Source organism: Asterias amurensis, chromosome 3, assembly GCF_032118995.1.
Source record: "Asterias amurensis chromosome 3, ASM3211899v1".
Classification (NCBI taxonomy): Eukaryota; Metazoa; Echinodermata; class Asteroidea; order Forcipulatida; family Asteriidae; genus Asterias; species Asterias amurensis.
In genome coordinates this window covers 21,047,668-21,065,483 of record NC_092650.1, presented here as the reverse complement: position 1 = coordinate 21,065,483, position 17,816 = coordinate 21,047,668, and the positions used below count along the sequence as shown (strand labels likewise).

General features: G+C 38.2%; 2 protein-coding genes across 8 annotated transcripts in view; one reads left to right on the top strand and one right to left on the bottom strand.

Annotated features, from left to right (window-relative positions):
* Positions 1-2,089: 2,089 nt before the first annotated feature.
* Positions 2,090-17,610, bottom strand: LOC139935214 (solute carrier family 52, riboflavin transporter, member 3-B-like). 5 transcript variants are annotated; one of them, XM_071929708.1, is made up of 3 exons: positions 17,368-17,610; positions 7,353-8,702; positions 2,090-6,417 (listed from the first exon to the last, which is right to left on the bottom strand). In XM_071929708.1, the coding sequence occupies exons 2-3, from the start codon at positions 8,640-8,642 to the stop codon at positions 6,145-6,147; spliced, it is 1,563 nt and encodes a 520-aa protein (XP_071785809.1). In that variant the 5' UTR covers positions 8,643-8,702; positions 17,368-17,610; the 3' UTR covers positions 2,090-6,144. The 5 variants fall into 5 exon arrangements, with proteins under 5 accessions (XP_071785809.1, XP_071785808.1, XP_071785806.1 ...); XM_071929707.1 differs by lacking the exon at positions 17,368-17,610 and adding an exon at positions 9,203-9,320 and having other exon boundaries at positions 7,353-8,698; XM_071929705.1 differs by lacking the exon at positions 17,368-17,610 and adding an exon at positions 9,203-9,319.
* The window catches only part of LOC139935213 (deoxynucleoside triphosphate triphosphohydrolase SAMHD1-like), a 30,562-nt gene continuing 22,117 nt past the window's right edge, over positions 9,372-17,816 (top strand). Inside the window, exon 1 of one of the 3 annotated variants that reach the window (XM_071929700.1) lies at positions 9,372-9,510. Coding sequence is in view for 1 of the 3 variants with exons in the window: in XM_071929704.1 (XP_071785805.1) it covers positions 9,462-9,510 (49 nt within the window). In the remaining 2 variants the exon portion in view is untranslated. Of the gene's footprint in view, positions 9,511-16,427; positions 16,487-17,816 lie in introns of those variants that run through there. The other 2 variants (XM_071929704.1, XM_071929701.1) reach the window with 2 other exon arrangements.

Genomic DNA, 17,816 nt, shown 5'->3' with positions numbered 1-17,816 from the left:
TGAGAATACGTTTTAACATGCTAAAATCATCTTCGTCTCACGATCACTGATGAGACGGAAAAAAATCATGGCATTGTTTTACTCTAAAAAAAATACAGCACCCCAGCAAGTAATATTTTCAGGGAAGCTTTCTGCCATCATTTATCTTCAAACTGTGTGAGTTTAATGTAAATCTGTGGATATTGTGCTTTTTGTGCACACAGGCACTTTAAAGACACTTGACACTATTGATAATTGTCAAAGACCAGTATTCTCACTTGGTGTATCTCAACATATGCATACATAATTAAATACTGTGAAAATTTGAGCTCAATTGGTCATCGAAGTGGCGAAAAGATAATAAGGAAAGAAAAAAACTACCTTGTCACACGAAGTTGTGTGCTTTCAGATGCTTATTTCGAGACGTCAAATTCTAAATCTGAGGTCTCGAAATCAAATTCGTGGAAAATTACTTCTTTCTCGAAAACTACTTCTTTCTCGAAAACTACGTCAATTCAGAGGGAGCCGTTCCTCACAATGTTTTATACTATCACCTCTCTCCCCATTACTCGCTACCAAGTAGGTTTTATGCTTAAAATTAGTTTGAGTGTCCAATGCCTTTTAGAGTGTAAAATAAACATAGCCGATGGACACAATTCCCATTTAGACATATTCTCAACTTTATTCAGAAGATATTCTCCACTTAAGAATAATAGTCAAAATACATTCTCCACTTTTGAAATTTTAAATCACCCGTACTCATAACGTACAAAACAACCGGTAACAAAATTGTCCACACATGCTTCCAGAAACAGTACTCGTGATTTACAAAAAATTATACATTGCACCATACAACTATCTATACCAGCACAAAAAAAAGGTCTGTATATATTCATTTTTTACAAACATATTATACCCACTTTAATCACAAAATGTTCTTCACATTTGAATAATACAAAAATACATTCTCCCGACTTGAATATAATTTAAAGACCCTGGACACTGTTGGTAATTGTAAAAGACCAGTATTCTCACCTGCTGTATCTCAAAATAATATGCATAAAATAACAAACCTGTGAAAATTTGAGCTCGATTGGTGGTCGAAGTTGCGAGATAATAATGAAAGAAAAAAACACCCTTGTCACACGGATTTGTGTGCTTTCAGATACTTGATTTCGAGACCTCAAATTCTAAATCTGAGGTCTCAAAATCAAATTCATGGAAAATTACCGCTTTCTCGAAAACTACTCCACTTCAGAGGGAGCTGTATCTCACAATATTTTTTTCGACTACCAACCTCTCCCCATTACTCGTTACCAAGTAAGGTTTCATGCTAACAATTATTTTGAGTAATTACCAATAGTGTCCACTGCCTTTAAAAGCACCAGGACTTATAAAATAGAAAAAGACTGCCAACAAACAATAATATATGTGCAGAATAAGCTGCCCGAAGCATTCGGTATTTCCACAAAATTTTACATCATACGAAAACAAACACCAATATCAAGGTCAAAATATTGCATTTTTATAAACCTTATGCTGGTTCATAAGGGACTGGACACCATTGTGGAAATACTCACAAGTATTAATTGTAAGCATACGAACTGACTTGGTAACGAGCAATGGAAAGCTGTTGATAGTATACAACATTGTGAGAAACAGCTCCCTCTGAAGTAACATAGTTTTCTAGAAAGAGGTAATTTCTCACTCAAATAAGGCCTCATAAAACAAAATTGTTGATCGTCCTTTTTTTGCGGATGGGGGATGGAGGTTTTTTTTTTTTGCTTTTTTTTTTACATGCCAAAATATGAAATCAAGAATAAAGAAATCATCACAATCACTATTAAACAGAGGGTTTGTGTTTTTGATGTTTTCAATAGTTTTGTCAAAGAAATTTTAACTCCTAGATGCGATTTTCTGTAAACTTTTTCAAACAACTACATGTAAGCACAGTGTAGCCCAAGTAAACAAATAAAGAGTTGTTCTTGCTTTGCCAACATGAATACAAAACCTTCTTTAAACATCTTTTCAAACCTGTACATTTTGAAAAAGAATTTCAGCTGAAAAATCTGGACAGTAAAAGTATACATAGATATCCAGACATGGGGGGGGGGGGGGGAATGGGATCGGGGTTTTTTTAACGGTCGGGCGGGGACGATCAACAATTTTTGTTTGATGTGGCCTAATAAAATACTCAGTTGAAGCCTACTATTATGCATCTGAAAACACAATAAGTTATGCTTTTCTTGCATATTTGATGACCAGTTGAGCCCAAATATTCATGGGTGTATTATCTTAATGCATATTATGTTCAGATACACCAAGTGAGAATACTGGTGTTTGACACTTTCCAAAGGTGTCCAGTGCCTTTAACCCAACAAATTCATCAACTTAAAGGCAGTGGACACTATTGGTACTTGTCAAAGACCAGTCAGTCTTCTCACTTGGTGTATCTCAACATATGCACAAAATAACAAACCTGTGAAAATTTGAGCTCAATCGGTTGTAGAAGTTGCGAGATAATAATGAAAGAAAAAAACACCCTTGTCACACGAAGTTGTGTGCTTTCTGATGCTTCATTTCGAGACCTCAAGTTCTAAGCTGTTTCTCACAATGTTTTATACTATCAACCTCTCCCCATTACTGGTAATAAAGAAAGGTTTTGTGATGATTATTCTTTTGAGTAATTACCAATAGTGTCCACTGCCTTTAAAGTAGTGTAAGATTGCAGTAATATACATGTATACATGTAAAAAACTCAAATAAAAACTCAACGCTGCAAACTAAACAACATACAAATTACCTACCCCCATGTTTTGCTTGTACAATTTACACATCGAGCACTAATTACTTTGTGCATGTACCCTATAGACGATGTGACCTGTGACATCACTTAAACTTCCTGGACTTAAGCTTCCTGCAGGCACGATTTGTACACAGCCTAATCATAAATGAATTCAAATGTAAAATCTGATAATTTTTGGAGATTGCACTGTCTAATTTCTATCAACTTGTGATTATGATGAAAGGGGGGGGGCACATCTCAAAACATCATGTGGAAATAATGACAACATCATCAACTTTCCCATAGGACCTGTGTAGTATCTTGCCTGTCAGAATACCTAAAGAATGCATAGTGTCACACCTGTTGTAAACAAAGTTCACATGGTCCATTTGTTACAGCCCTTGGAGTATGGTACATGTAGTACTTATAAAATATTTGATTTCAAAGCTGGGCTAGCCAGCCTGGACCCCTTGGAGTGAATTTTGACTGGTCCTTCGGTGTTTTAACTGGCATTTGGCCGACGGAACACTGTTTAAGGAGAACACTGCTCACCAACAAACCCAGTAGTTGCCATCGCTACCTGTTTGTTCTGCTCCATATAAGGGTTTTAAAGGCAGTGGGCGCAATTGGTAATTGTCAAAGACTAGCCTTCTCACTTGGTGTATCTTTACATAAACATAAAAAACAAACCTGTGAAAATTTGAGCTCAATCGGTCATCGAACTTGCGAGATAATAATGAAAGAAAAAGCACCCTTGTCACACGAAGTTGTTTGCGTTTAGATGGTTGATTTCGAGACCTCAAGTTCTAAATCTGAGGTCTCGAAATCAAATTCGTTGAAAATTACTTCTTTCTCGAAAACTATGGCACTTCAGAGAGAGCCATTTCTCACAATGTTTTATACCATCAACCTCTCCCCATTACTCATCACCAAGAAAGGTTTTATGCTAATAATTATTTTGAGTAATTACCAATAGTGTCCACTGCCTTTAAAAAAATCATGGCATGTTTTCTCACACAATTAAATGGACCCTTCCCATAAAATATGCTAATGACATTCACACATGCGTACAGACCCTATTGATTGGCAAACGCCATTGAGTTTTGCACTAAGCAGCAATTGCGTCTGCGTCACGCAGCCATTACCTGTGTAACCGTGTTCAAAAACAGCGCAATGTTCCCACATTTTGCCAACCAAAATTTCAGTGTGACGCGCTAGGATGAAATTTACATATTCTCAGCACCTTTTAATTTTTTATAACTGGTACATGTACTATGTACCTTTAGTAAAAAAAAATACTTCCTTCAAATAATTTGTAGTAGTCTCTGTTTAATTGATCAGAGCTAATCCTTACATTATTATATACCATTGCATTGTCATTTTTAGGGACTTTAGAAATAATGAAGGAAAATTTCAAAAATGTTTCCAGATTTAAAACAAATACATGGACGCTATGATTGTATAATATCAAATGCAATACAGTACCAAAAACATAATATAATTACACAAAGTAATATTTTTACATTGTGTGTTTCACCTCTGATGTATTTAGGAATGCAATACAGTACCAAAAACATAATATAAATACACAAAGTAATATTTTTACATTGTGTGTTTCACCTCTGATGTGTTTCACCTCTGACAAAAAACCTCACAATTTGTTATGCTTTCAAATAATAAGTGATTTAATTTGACCATTATTCCACCGTCGCTGTGACAATTTCTAAGATAGGCAGCCAAAGGCAAAAGCCTCCGCCAAAACTTCTAGGTTTGTGAGTGTGAACGGTGACACATCATGCCTTTGCCACTTCATACCCTGGACACTTCGTACCTTTTCAAGGTACGAACTGACTTTAGACACTTCAAACCTTGAACACTGTGTACCTTCTTACAAGACACTTTGTACCTCGTACTATGATGATTTTGTGCTTTGTGATTGGATGATTAGGAAATAAAAGCAAATAATACCAATTACTATTATTTTGTTGGGACCAAGGAGCCATTTTGATGATTGCTTGATTGCTTTTGTTTTTTATATTTGTAAAAAACATGGGCGGAAGATTGTACTTGGCATTGATTAATTTTATACAAAATATCAATTTCATTAAAGAGTACATTCACAAAATCAAACAAAAATGACAATTCATTAAGTATTATTAATTTATATGACAACAAACATTAACTTATTAAGGAATACACACTTGAATGGAGGTACGAAGTGACTCGGCTGAGGGTACGAAGTGACTCGGCTGCTGATCACTCTCGTACCCCGCCCACGGTACAAAGTGACCAATTTGGTTACGGTACAAAGTGTCCCGAAGATGCGAAGTGTCCAGGGTACGAAGTGCTGACATCCGTGTGATGTACACACCGTTATCCATGCTCACCTCACACAAACAGTTATACATGTACACTACAAGCTCCTTTTGTTCTTGTCTGGGGTTTTTTAAAGTTTTTTTTTAATGATTTTAATCACTCACATAAACCTTTGGAATATTCTTTTCCATAGGTTTTGCCAAATTGATGCTATCCTCTTATCAGTTTCTGTCCGGCTGTATTTTGACACAGAAGACCTTGAGCACACTTTTTTTGTGACTAGTCCACCGGCCTAGTCAACTAGTCCACCGGCCTAGTCAACTAGTCCACCAGGCTATTCAGCTAGTCCACTGGGCTAGTTAGCAAGCCTACTGGGCTAGTCAACTAGTCCACCAGGATAGTCAACTAGAAGTCCAATGGGCTAGTCAACTAGTCCAATTGGCTAGTCAACTAATCCAATGGGCTAGTCAACTAGTCCAATGGGCTAGTCAACTAGTCCGCCAGGCTATTCAGCTAATATACGGGGCTAGTTAGCAAGCCCACTGGGATAGTCAACTAGTCCACCAGGATAGTCAACTAGAAGTCCAATTGGCTGGTCAACTAGTCCAATGGGCTAGTCAACTAAGAGGACAAGACTAGAGGACAATGGGCTAGTCAACTAGTTCACCAGGCTAGTCAGCCAGTCCACTTGGATAGTCAGCCAGTCCACCAGGATTGTTAGCTAGTCCCCTGGGCTAGTCACCTTGTCCAAAGAGGTAGTTAGCGTGTGTACCTGGCTAGTCAACAAATCCAACGGACTAGTTAACTAGCCCACCAAGCTAGTCACTTTAGCTCAGTGCTTTTAACCACTCGGTCATGACATGCAATAAAAGTTAGGCCTCCAGGGGTCGAATTCACAAAGAGTTACATGTACATGTACAATGTACGACTAGTCTTAACTTAGGACTAGTACTAGGAGATACTAAAAAGGTATGGCCAGTCCTACATAAGTTAGGAAAAGTAACTCGTCTTAGCTAGTCTTAACTCTTTGTGAAATCCACCCCAGGGCTAAGGAATATTGAGTGTTACACATAGAGATCTGAATTCCTGTATGCTACAGGAATCTGAGGTGTTTGACACTCGGGATAACCATAGCACACATTCTCGTAATACGGTTGAAACACATTTACAATGTTGATTAAGGGCCACATAGTGAAGGAACCTATCATGGAGCCCACCTGAGTGATACCGCCATACCAGATGAGGAGTTTCCGACTCTTGGGCTGAGTCCTGAGTATCCACGCGATGAGGGACTTGGAATAACCGAAACAGGTGTTCATCAGAATCCATGCCAGAATCTAACAAAATACACGGAGAGGATAAATAAGATCAGGAATTCACTCAAAAAGCAGAAATACGTTGAACAACATGCTAAAATCATTTTTGCGTGAAATTCGTCTCACTGGGATGAATTTTTTTCTTTGTGAAATTGCTTTATCGGTACTCATTTCTAAAAAACTATAGCATCTCAGATGGTTATAGTTAAAGGGAAGCTCTCTACTATCATTGTCGTTAAACCGGGTAAGTTTTTAAATGTACAAAATCTGTGTATTTTTGTGTTTATTTTTGTGTTTATGCATGACGTCATAATTCTTACCCAAAATGCGGCTATGGGCGCACGTCCCCAATCACTTGCAGTGGCTGTGCCATCGCCTCATTTTGGATTAGCATTGTGACGTACCTCATGCATAAATATTAAGAAAGGCGTATGGCTTGCTTAGTCTCAATATACCACTTACGATTGAATTCCTCAGACTAAAGAGACAGTTGTTAACTCAAATGGTTTGGGCAAGCCTTTGCATAGTAACTTCCAGATGAGCAAACCCTGGTATCATTGTGCTATACACATTCATTCAGAAATGTGTATGGGTGTTTACCATCTCTTACATAAGTATACAAAACCTTACCCCGAGTCATGTAACATAGGAACCGTCTCAATAGTCTGAGGAATTCAAATTTAAGTGGTAACTTTTGATGAAGTACACCATTGTACAAGACAATATTCAAATCTAACATGCAAATGGCTTATAAAAAGACCTTTATCATGATGCAGCCATCTTCATTTTTCCGCATTGAAAACAATTAGACCAAACCGAGGCTGGAAGAACATAAAAGTCTGGTTCCTCTTTGCATAATGATTATTAGCATTCATTGTTGTTATTTGACACAAGGAACATGACCAAGATGGAGGCAGAATGATAACGGTCTATTGAAGCAGAGGATGTTCACTTACAATCAAGACATCACCGACTACTTCATGTTGGAGTGGTGGTGTAGGACTAAGTGATGCAGTCAAGATACAGTAGGCGCTGACCAGGACTCCAGCAAGAGTGCTTGCCCCAAGTATGCTCAAACTTGTACAGGGAAACAACAGCACAGCAAAAGCACCAACTGGGTTGGCTATCTTGCCCAGTGTAGCAGCCAGGAGGTACGTGTTAAGCCCGTAGGGCGCGCAAGAGTAAGTCTGAATCGATGGAAGAATGCCATTACTAATTGCACATACAATCGCCAGCAGAACAAACAGGTAAATATACTCAAGTCTGGTTAAGATGTGGACGGTCTGGAATGTAGCTTGGTCACTTTCATCATCGCCCTCATCTTCCTGGGGAACAGGTACTGGCCCATCCCCTCCTGCAATGCGTGTATCAGAACTGCAGACAAGCATGTTGTGGCTGTCCGAGCTTCTATTGGAAGATTCAGAATCTTCTACGGTGGGTGTCTTGGATGGTGGCAGGGCTGGAATGTGTTCTTGTTTAGCTAGAGGCAGATAATTGAGTAACGTGAAGGCGATCCCGCAGGTTATCATCATTGCGAGGAGGAAACCAAAGAAGTCCTCCGGAGGGAAACGAGCTTCGGAGTCTCTACCGATCCAGTTGGTACAATTCAACAGCACTGTGACATTATCCATCACAGTCCGATTGATGTAAGTGCCGTTGGCAACGCACTCTTGACCACCTACGCCTTGAATCAGAGCCACAACACTTGGAAGTAAGGAGCTCAGACCCTCCCCGATGAAGTACCACATTAGGTAGGACTCCTTCAGGAGGGACATAAAGGGAGTGAATGTCACCGATGATGTGCAGTCTACCAGGGAGAGAAAGAACGCTAACACTAAAAGAGCAGTGCTGTGGAGTTTGTTATCCGTTGGCCAAACTGAATAAGAGTCCCAGAAGATGATCAGCAAGAAGGAAGCAATGCAGCCGACGGTCACAATGATGAACACTGTGGGTATTTCAATTCGTTTCTCCGTCGCCAGGAAGTAGTTCAACAGCGAAAAGGTCAGCGGGCCGATGTTGGCCAGTTGGATGATGACAGTCAAATACGAGGTCAAGTTGTAATTCTCGGGGATGTTGAGCGAGACTAGTAGTGGGAGCTCAACCCAAAGCCCATTGATGGCAATCCAGGCTCCTGTCCCGAAAAGCACAGTCATCACAATAACTGGGATACGGACTTTGAGAGGGCTTTTGGACGACTCCATTACTGCTTTGGTGGTTGCAAGGAGGGGTGAACGCTCTTCAACCATCTACCTTAATAACTAATCATCTTCTATATGAGAGATGAAAGGTTCCCAACTGTAGTCTGTCTACAAATCAATGAGAAAGTAAAAAATGTTTTCAATGCAATGATTAGTTGATTTGCATGCACTGGACCTGTTTAGTAGTATATTCACTGGTGTATCTCAACATGCATAAAAATAACAAACCTGTTAAAATTTGGGCTCGATTGGTTATTAAAATTGATAATAAATGAAAACAAATAAAAATGTTGCACAACTTAACTTTGTTTGTGTGCTTTCACTAGAATAGAATGCTTAAAATAATAAACAGACTTCAGGTTGGTTCTTTCTGAACTGAAGTCTTTTTATTTACATCAGTGTTTGTCAATTTCATCTTACACTTCATAATTAATTCAATTCAATTCACTTTATTTCCAGGACCAGTTGAGGTTGGTAGTGAATAATTTAATAAAAAAATAATCTGTATTGATTGTTTTGTAGGCCTAGTAAAATGCTTCCGTGAGCGAGCCTTATGCTAATAATTTCTAGAAGTAGGAAATAGAAGGACTGAAGGAGATAATGTTCACCTGTGGAGTATAATCCGTGACCCCCAAACAAATATATTGATAATAGTTGATTTGGTTCAGGAAAGTTACACTATCGATACCGAGGTTGCCCGTGCCCGCCGATCGAGGATATTAATGTCACATTTCCAGTTTTCACGTCAACTCTTGAGGGCGCTTCGCTACCAGCGCCTTAAACTTTTTCCACTTTGGGTATGAATTTTTGGGCAGGGACGTGCGGGAGACGGGAGCGGGTAGTGTGAGGGCTAGCTTTATTAGCTGAATGCACCAGCAAACCACCGTAAACTCTATTTGTTACGGTAATAAGTACGGTAAGTACAGTGCACTTTTACTTATTAAAGCATTATTGTTGAGTGGACATTGGCACAATCTCGCGGTGAACGGGAATCGAAGTTGGGGTTCGAAAACATGAGGGTCGATATAACCGGTAGATGTTAGTTTCCAAACGCCAGGAGTCGATCGTTACACGTGAAAAGGATCCGAAATAACCACACTGTTAAGAACGCTTTTAGACTTGACCAAGTCCGTGCAGCATTTCTCGTGTTGCGAGTGGATGGGACCCACTGCAGGGGTACTCCTAGAACTATTTCGGTTTCGTCCGGCTATCGTCTCCCGTCGGGAGACGATAGCCGGACGAAACCGAAATAGTTCTAGGAGTACTGCAGGGGTACATACGTATCACTCTCCACGTTGCAAAACTTCTCAACACAAACGTACGTTATCAATTAAGTTAAGGCCAATCAAAGACTGGTCCATTCCCTTTCAGTACACAAGAGATTCATCTAGTTCTGCTGATTTTAATAGTTAAGACCGAGAGTCCCCCTAAATTGCTTCATATACTGTGGCAAGTCACTTTGCCGTGCGTACAGTTTAAGAATTCATTTTATCATAGTTTGATAAAGCTCCATTGTATTTATTTGAGATTTTTAAAAATTAAAGACCACGCGAGTCCCTTTGCAGCATAGGCTACTGTGCGTGTGTAAACAACGTTCACCGCTGTGCTCACAGTTTAAGATTTCATCAACGCCACGGGTCGATTTGTAAAACGGTTTATCAATACGTTATCATTCAAATTAGACCAATCAAAGACTGTCATTACCTAAACAAAGCATTCATGTAGCCTTACTGATTTTATTATTATTTTATAAAGCTCCGTTATATTTATTTCAGATTTCTGAAAATTACACACCACGAGTCCCTTTGCAGCATTCTGTGCGCGTGTATTACACCGCTGTGCGTACAGTTTAAGATTTCATCAACGCCACGGGTCGATATGTAAATCGGTTTATCAATACGGTATAATTCAAATTAGACCAATCAAAGACTGTCATTACCTATACAAAGCATTCATGTAGCATTACTGATTTTATCATAATTTTAAAATTCTCCATTATATTTGTTTCAGATTTATGAAAATTACATTCCACGAGTCCATTTGCAGCATACTGTGCGTGTGTACTACACTGCTGTGCGTACAGTTTACAATTTCATCAACGCCACGGGTCGATTTGTAAAACTGTGTATCTATATGGTATCATTCAAATTAAACCAATCAAAGACTGCCATTCCCTAAACAAAGGATTCATGTAGCATTCCTGATTTTATCATATTTTTATTAAGTTCCATTATATTTATTTAAGATTTTTGAAAATTACACACCACGCGTCCCTTTGCAGCATACTTTATGGTGTACATCACTGCTGTGCGTACAATCAACGATTTCATCAACGCCACGGGTCGATTTGTAAAACGGTTTATCAGTACGTTATCATTCAAATTAGACCAATCAAAGACTGTCATTACCTAAACAAAGCATTCATGTAGCATTACTGATTTTATCATAATTTTATGAAGCTCCGTTATATTTATTTCAGATTTTTGAAAATTACAAACCACGCGTCCCTTTGCAGCATACTTTATGGTGTACATCACTGCTGTGCGTACAGTCAACGATTTCATCAACGCCACGGGTCGATTTGTAAAACGGTTTATCAATACGTTATCATTCAAATTAGACCATTCATAGACTGTCATTACCTAAACAAAGCATTCATGTAGCATTACTGATTTTATCATAATTTTATAAAGTTCCGTTCTATTTATTTCAGATTTTTGAAAAGTACACACCACGAGTCCCTTTGCAGCCTAGTTTGCCTGTTTACACCGCTGCTGTGCGTACAGTTTACAATTTCATCAACGCCACGGGTCGATTTGTAAAACGGTTTATCAATACGTTATCGATCAAACGAAGCCAATCCAAGACTGTCATTACCTAAACAAAGCATTCATGTAGCATTACTGATTTTATCATATTTTTATAAAGATCCGTTATCAAAAGAACCCGCCCTTTGATGGTCCTTCGATTATGTCGTCCTACAACTTACACGAATGCAGAAAAAGATTGCTGGTGATGGACCGGGAGCAATGGTTTTCATGTATTCAATTTCAAGTAATGAAACAAACAACTTCACTTATATCTAAACTGAAGACACGCTTGGTTTAAAAGTTGTTTCCTTTATAATGTAAAGGCAAACACTCTTCACACCTTAGCAGTTGAACATCTGCCAAGATTTCTGTCACACAATACAAAATCAGGTCTTGGTCAGTTTCCAATACATGCCCGCCCCCCCCCCCCAATGAATAAATGTAGGTTTTGTCGGTCAAATTTGGCAAATGAGCAGTGGAATTAACTTTCATGCGCTGGAATTAAAGCTGTTTTGCCTCTCCAGTTGTGACTGCGTTTCAAATTTAGAATTCGGCCCTTCAATTTCGTATTGAGTCGAGTTATTAAAATTCCTTTAGCACATCAATTTAGCGTATCGTCATTCTTTTTCGAGACACACAAGCTTGAAGAAGCGTCTGCGAATTTCAATGCTGCTTTGTTGAATTGTTAAATTGAATGACGCTGTCCCCGCAGCATTACAGTTTTTGACTAATCATAAAAACGAAATTACCCTTTTCAGTAGCTTTCGATTTCGCGCGAATTAGAACAGGTTGTTGATGGTTAAATTGGCTGCTAATTTGCCGAAATTGACCAAGAAAATCTATAAATAAATAAATAAATAAATATATAAAATAAACAAATAAAATATATAATGAGTAAGGTATAAATGGCCTAAGCTTTCGATCCAAACAGGACCTTCTTCGGAGGCATAAAGTACAAAAAGAATTAATAAATAAATTTAAAAAAGAAAAAAAAAAAAAAAAATTAACACCGTATGGGCAGGGGTGTGATAGGTCACTGTTGACATCGAAAAATAAACTATGTGCAAAGCGTGAAGCTTGCGAGCGCGAAAGCATCCGAATGCGAGGCATTCTTACATTCATTTTCTTTGGTTTTGAAAGCCCACAATCTGGGGTGTTTCATGTGGTTTTTATCTAAGTTAATTTTCTCATGAATTTTATCTTAGTTATAAAATCTATTAATTGGAATAAAAGAGAAAAAAGAGGATTAATCACACCCTGGTAATGAAAATATAATAAAGACAATCAGATTTAAAAGAAAGTACGGAACAGTTGCCTACAATTTTTTTCAGTCAATTTTAGGCCATCACGACAAACAAAATAAATCGTCTGCTTATTTGACAAAATTGAGTGTCTTCACTGGTGACATTCATACTATCGCTCTAGATATATTATTTTTTACATAGAAATCAGCAACTACCTGATTTTTTCCCCACATGTACTTATGGTAGTCCCGAATAACATGTGGAAGTCGTCAATGGTAAAACTTGCAAAGTACGAGTTGTTTTAATTATAGAAAATAATTATTGGAAAACAGCGCCCTCTATTGGTCGAAACTGGAGAACTGTGCACAAACTGTACAAATGGGCAAATCACCATGCACAAAAGAATTGGGAAATTATTTAACTGTTTCGTCCAATTGAGTGCCTTGCAGTCCTTGATAGCCGGTCTGTGCTGGCTTACTCACTTATATCATAGATGAAGGACAGCCTTCCTCTATGCTTTATCAAACCAAAGTGTTTCTGTGTCGTATGTGAAAACATTACTTCATCCCCCCCCTTAATTTTAATTCAATTGTTTTAATACTATCACCAACAAAACTTTCTGAACCTAATTTTGGTCATTTACTAAGTTTACGGAGCTAAGACAGGCCATTTAAATTGTAACTAAATGAAGAACTTGATATAAAAAGAGGATATTGTATGGAAGAGCCACACATTTTTATTTCTCACCGATTTTTGTTTGTTCCTTCTCTAGATGCCACTTTCTTATGATACAATATTCAAAAATCAGAAATAAACAGAATGGAGCATTATACAAATGGGATAAAATCAGTAATACTAAATAAATCCTTTGTTATCGTATTGATAAACCGTTTTACAAATCGACCCGTGGCGTTGATGAAATCTTAAACTGTGCGATAGCGGTGTTGTACACACGCACAGTGTGCTGCAAAGGGACTCGTGGTCTGTAATTTTCAAAAATCTGAAATAAATAGAACGGAGCTTTATAAAATTATGATAAAATCAGTAATGCTACATGAATGCTTTGTTTAGGTAATGACCGTCTTTGATTGGTCTAATTTGAATGATAACGTATTGATAAACTGTTTTACAAATCGACCCGTGGCGTTGATGAAATTGTAAAATGTACGCACAGCAGTGCAGTACACAGGCACAGTATGCTGCAAATGAACTCGAGGTGTGTAATTTTCAAAAATCTTAAATAAATATAATGGAGCATTATAAAAATATGATAAAATCAGTAATGCTACATTAATGCTTTGTTTAGGTAATGACAGTCTTTGATTGGTCTAATTTGAATGATACCGTATTGATAAACCGTTTTACAAATCGACCCGTGGCGTTGATGAAATCTTAAACTGTGCGCACAGCAGTGTTGAATACACACGCACAGTAGCCTAAGCTGCAAAGGGACTCGCGTGGTCTTTAATTTTCAAAAATCTGAAATAAATATAATGGAGCTTTATTGAATTATGATAAAATCAGCAGTGCTACATGAATGCTTTGTTTAGGTACTGACTGTCTTTGATTGGCTTCGTTTGAATGATAACGTGTTGATATACTGTTTTACAAATCGACCCGTGGCGTTGATGAAATCTTAAACTGTGCGCACAGCAGTGTAGTACACATACAAAGTATGCTGCAAAGGGACTCGTGGTGTGTAATTTTCAAAAATCTGAAATAAATATAACGGAGCTTTATAAATTTATGATAAAATCAGTAATGCTACATGAATGCTTTGTATAGGGAATGACAGTCTTTGATTGGCTTCGTTTAAATGATAACATGTTGATAAACCGTTTTACAAATCGACCCGTGGCGTTGATGAAATCGTAAACTGTGCGCACAGCGGTGTTGAATACACACGAACAGTAGCCTATGCTTCGACAGGACTCGCTTGGTCTTTAATTTTCAAAAATCTGAAATAAATATAATGGAGCTTCATAAAATTATGATAAAATCAGTAATGCTACATGAATGCTTTGTTTAGGTACTGGCAGTCTTTGATTGGTTTCGTTTAAACAATAACGTGTTGATAAACTGTTTTTACAAATCGACCCGTGGTGTTGATGAAATCGTAAACTGTTCGCACAGCAGACTCGTGGTCTTAAATTTTTTTAAATCCGAAATAAATGTAATGGAGTTTTATAAAAATACGATAAAATCAGTAATGCTACAGGAATCCTTTGTATAGGGAATGGCAGTCTTTGATTGGCTTAATCTGAAAGATAACGTATTGATAAACAGTTTTTAACAAATCATCTTTTAGTTGATGAAGAGTTTGTATTCTGTGGCTACACATTGCTTTGTTGTTTATTTAAAAAATCTGGAAATATACTTTAAAAATCAGCAATACATGACCCCTTTGTATATTAATGGTTGTGAATCAAAATAAATAAAACAAATGTCTGAACTTAAGAGCGAAACTCCAAAACATCGGTGTAGCTACCATACAAAAAAACACAAACAAATCTTAGGGAGAAAAAGCTCAAGGAATGGTAGCGAGTCTATGTATTTCTGCCCCGTTTGACGACTACCGATTACATCGGATCCTTTCGAGTAGCGATCGACTCCTGGCGTTTGGAAACTAACATCTACCGATATAACCATAGACCCCTTTACAGATAGGAAAAAACAATGCATTCTGGGATAGGAAGCGATGTTTTCGGCTGTTCGTCACGCATATAACGTGCATAGCTTACTTGTAAACTCTCCCAAAATGCATCATAATCACCACTTCCGGCCTATCTGTAAAGGGGTCTATGGAGGAATAAATTAGAATTTCTAATTTATTCCTCCATGATATAACGTACTCTTAGAACTATTTCGGTTTCGTCCGGTTAGTCTACGATACATTTCGTTTCATGATGAGGGCTTTTTGGCCAAAACTTTGATAACTCCCAAACTGAACGTGTCAGCAAAGTAATATTTTAGAGTTATTCATTTGGTATGATAATGTAATGATGATGTATCACTCATGAATCACCACTTCACTTTCTTACATTACACTTACAGGCAGAGACTCTAACCTCTTTTATTTTATTGAGAAGATCCAAGCCTCTTCTTTCCATGGAGGAAGCTCTTTCCAACAAGGGTTGCACTAAATACCGACAACTCACGACCCCTCACGACAACTCACGACAACAATTTTTAAATGCACTTTAACAGAACATTTGAACATAAGTCATCCGTTAAATATATGCACCTTCAAACTGTTGAATTTTTTTTATTTTTAACTGTAAAAAATGTGTTTATTACCCCGAATTTAGTAACAAACGGAAATATCCACCATGTTGTCTTTCGACGTACTTGGACGATTCCATTACACCGCAGGGGTGATGCAATTTTATGCAAGATAATTATTCACCATTTTATGTGCCTCTCATGGAGTTTTAAAAATATTATATTTAAACCTCCCCTTTTAACTTCGAATTCTAGAGTGGCGGCTTAGTTACTAACAAAAAAAGAAAAACAGCAGATAAAACCAAAAAGAAAAAAATACAACTCGGCCCTCAGAAATTTTCCCTGCCCCCTGCAGTGTAATAGAATCGTCCAAGTACGTCGAAAGACAACATGGTGAAAATTTCCGTTCGTTACTAAATTCGGGGTAAAAAACACATTTTTTACAGTTAAAAATACAACTTTTTCAACAGTTTGAAGATGATTAGATGCATATGGCTCTTGTGCACATATTTAACGGTTGGCTTATGTTCAAATGTTCTAGTAAAGTGCATTTAAAAATTGTTGTCGGGAGGGGTCGTGAGTTGTTTGTATTTAGTGCGACGGCTTTCCAATGATGGTAAGCTTGGGTAATGAGGATGAACATGCAGTGGACAAAGCTGCAGCTTTATTAAACAACAATAATGGCCTTTGTGCTCATGATCCAAGTGCTTGTTGTGGCAACTTGGTCAACCAATTGGGGGCACAAGCAGGGTTAGTTGCACCATGGAGGAAAGTTGCACCATGGAGGTAGATCTATTTCTACCTCCATGGGTGCACACATCACTGCACAGTTGACTAATGTTGCCATTGGAGATGAAAGGTTTTTTTCCCAATACAAAGTCACCCACTTGCACACTGCTTTTATAGGCCTATCAAATATAGGAGCCATAGTATGTCTAGATTGCTTTCATAGGGTGCGTTCGATAAGCTTCCCTGGGTCGACCCCACGGTGCTCACTCGGGTGAGCCCCTGACAAGAGCTAATCGAACGATCACACTCGCCCTCTCGTGGTGAAGGCATGCACCTCAGGTCACCCCCAAGTGACCCACTCCACAAGCAGGGCACTGGGGGCTGACCCGGGTGAGCCCCGTCAAAGCTATTCAAACGGTCCGGGGTGCAAACCAATGCACCCATAGGTCAATAAGGTGATCAAGGCACATTTGGGTACTTTTTTCAAAATGTCCACAGATTTACATTAAACTTACAGGGTTTGAAGATAATGATAATGGAAAGCTTCCCTGCAAATATTACTTACTAAGGTTCTGTAGTTTTTGAGAAATGAGTTAGACAAGTCACAAATCAAAAGACGGAAATTATTTTAGCATGTAAAAACCCATTAACCAGTTGTGATGTTATACCACAACGGTAGCATATAACTTGTGAATACAATTTTACATGCTAAAACTGACACAAAAATTATTTGTGAGAAAATGGAATTAGCTGTTGCAAACAACTTACCAACCAAATGGACCGAGAGTATAAATGCAAAAAATAGTTAATGGCCTGCCTGATGTTTCGACCCTAGCAGAGTCAAGACCCAAAAGCTAAATACACCTGTAGGTCATCACTTCAATCTTCCTTATCACTCCATTTCTGACATGATTTTACAGGGCATAGAGGCACTAGGCAACCACAGAGAGACTGTGCGTTTGAGTAGGGAGAAACTCTGGATTAGACGCCTCCAGACCATTCAACCCCATGGTCTGAACATCCAAGAAGGAAACGACTAATAAACCTTTTGTTTTGTCGTCTCCTTTTTTCCCCATAGCCTTTTAGCCTGAGCCTCATTCACTAATTAATTACTTTTTTACCCCACCTCCCCACCTTTGTTGTTGTTCTTTGTGTTTCCATCTTCTTGCTTGTGGCCAAGCCAGTCCCTTCCCTTCCCCCCCCTTTTTGTCCCCCTA

Bases quoted from the DNA above. Each gene is read 5' to 3' on its own strand.
- LOC139935214 (XM_071929708.1), bottom strand. From the start codon at position 8,642: ATGGTTGAAGAGCGTTCACCCCTCCTTGCAACCACCAAAGCAGTAATG. The intron at 6,418-7,352 runs GTAAGTGAACAT...GTATTTTGTTAG, and splicing joins TAGTCGGTGATGTCTTGATT to ATTCTGGCATGGATTCTGAT.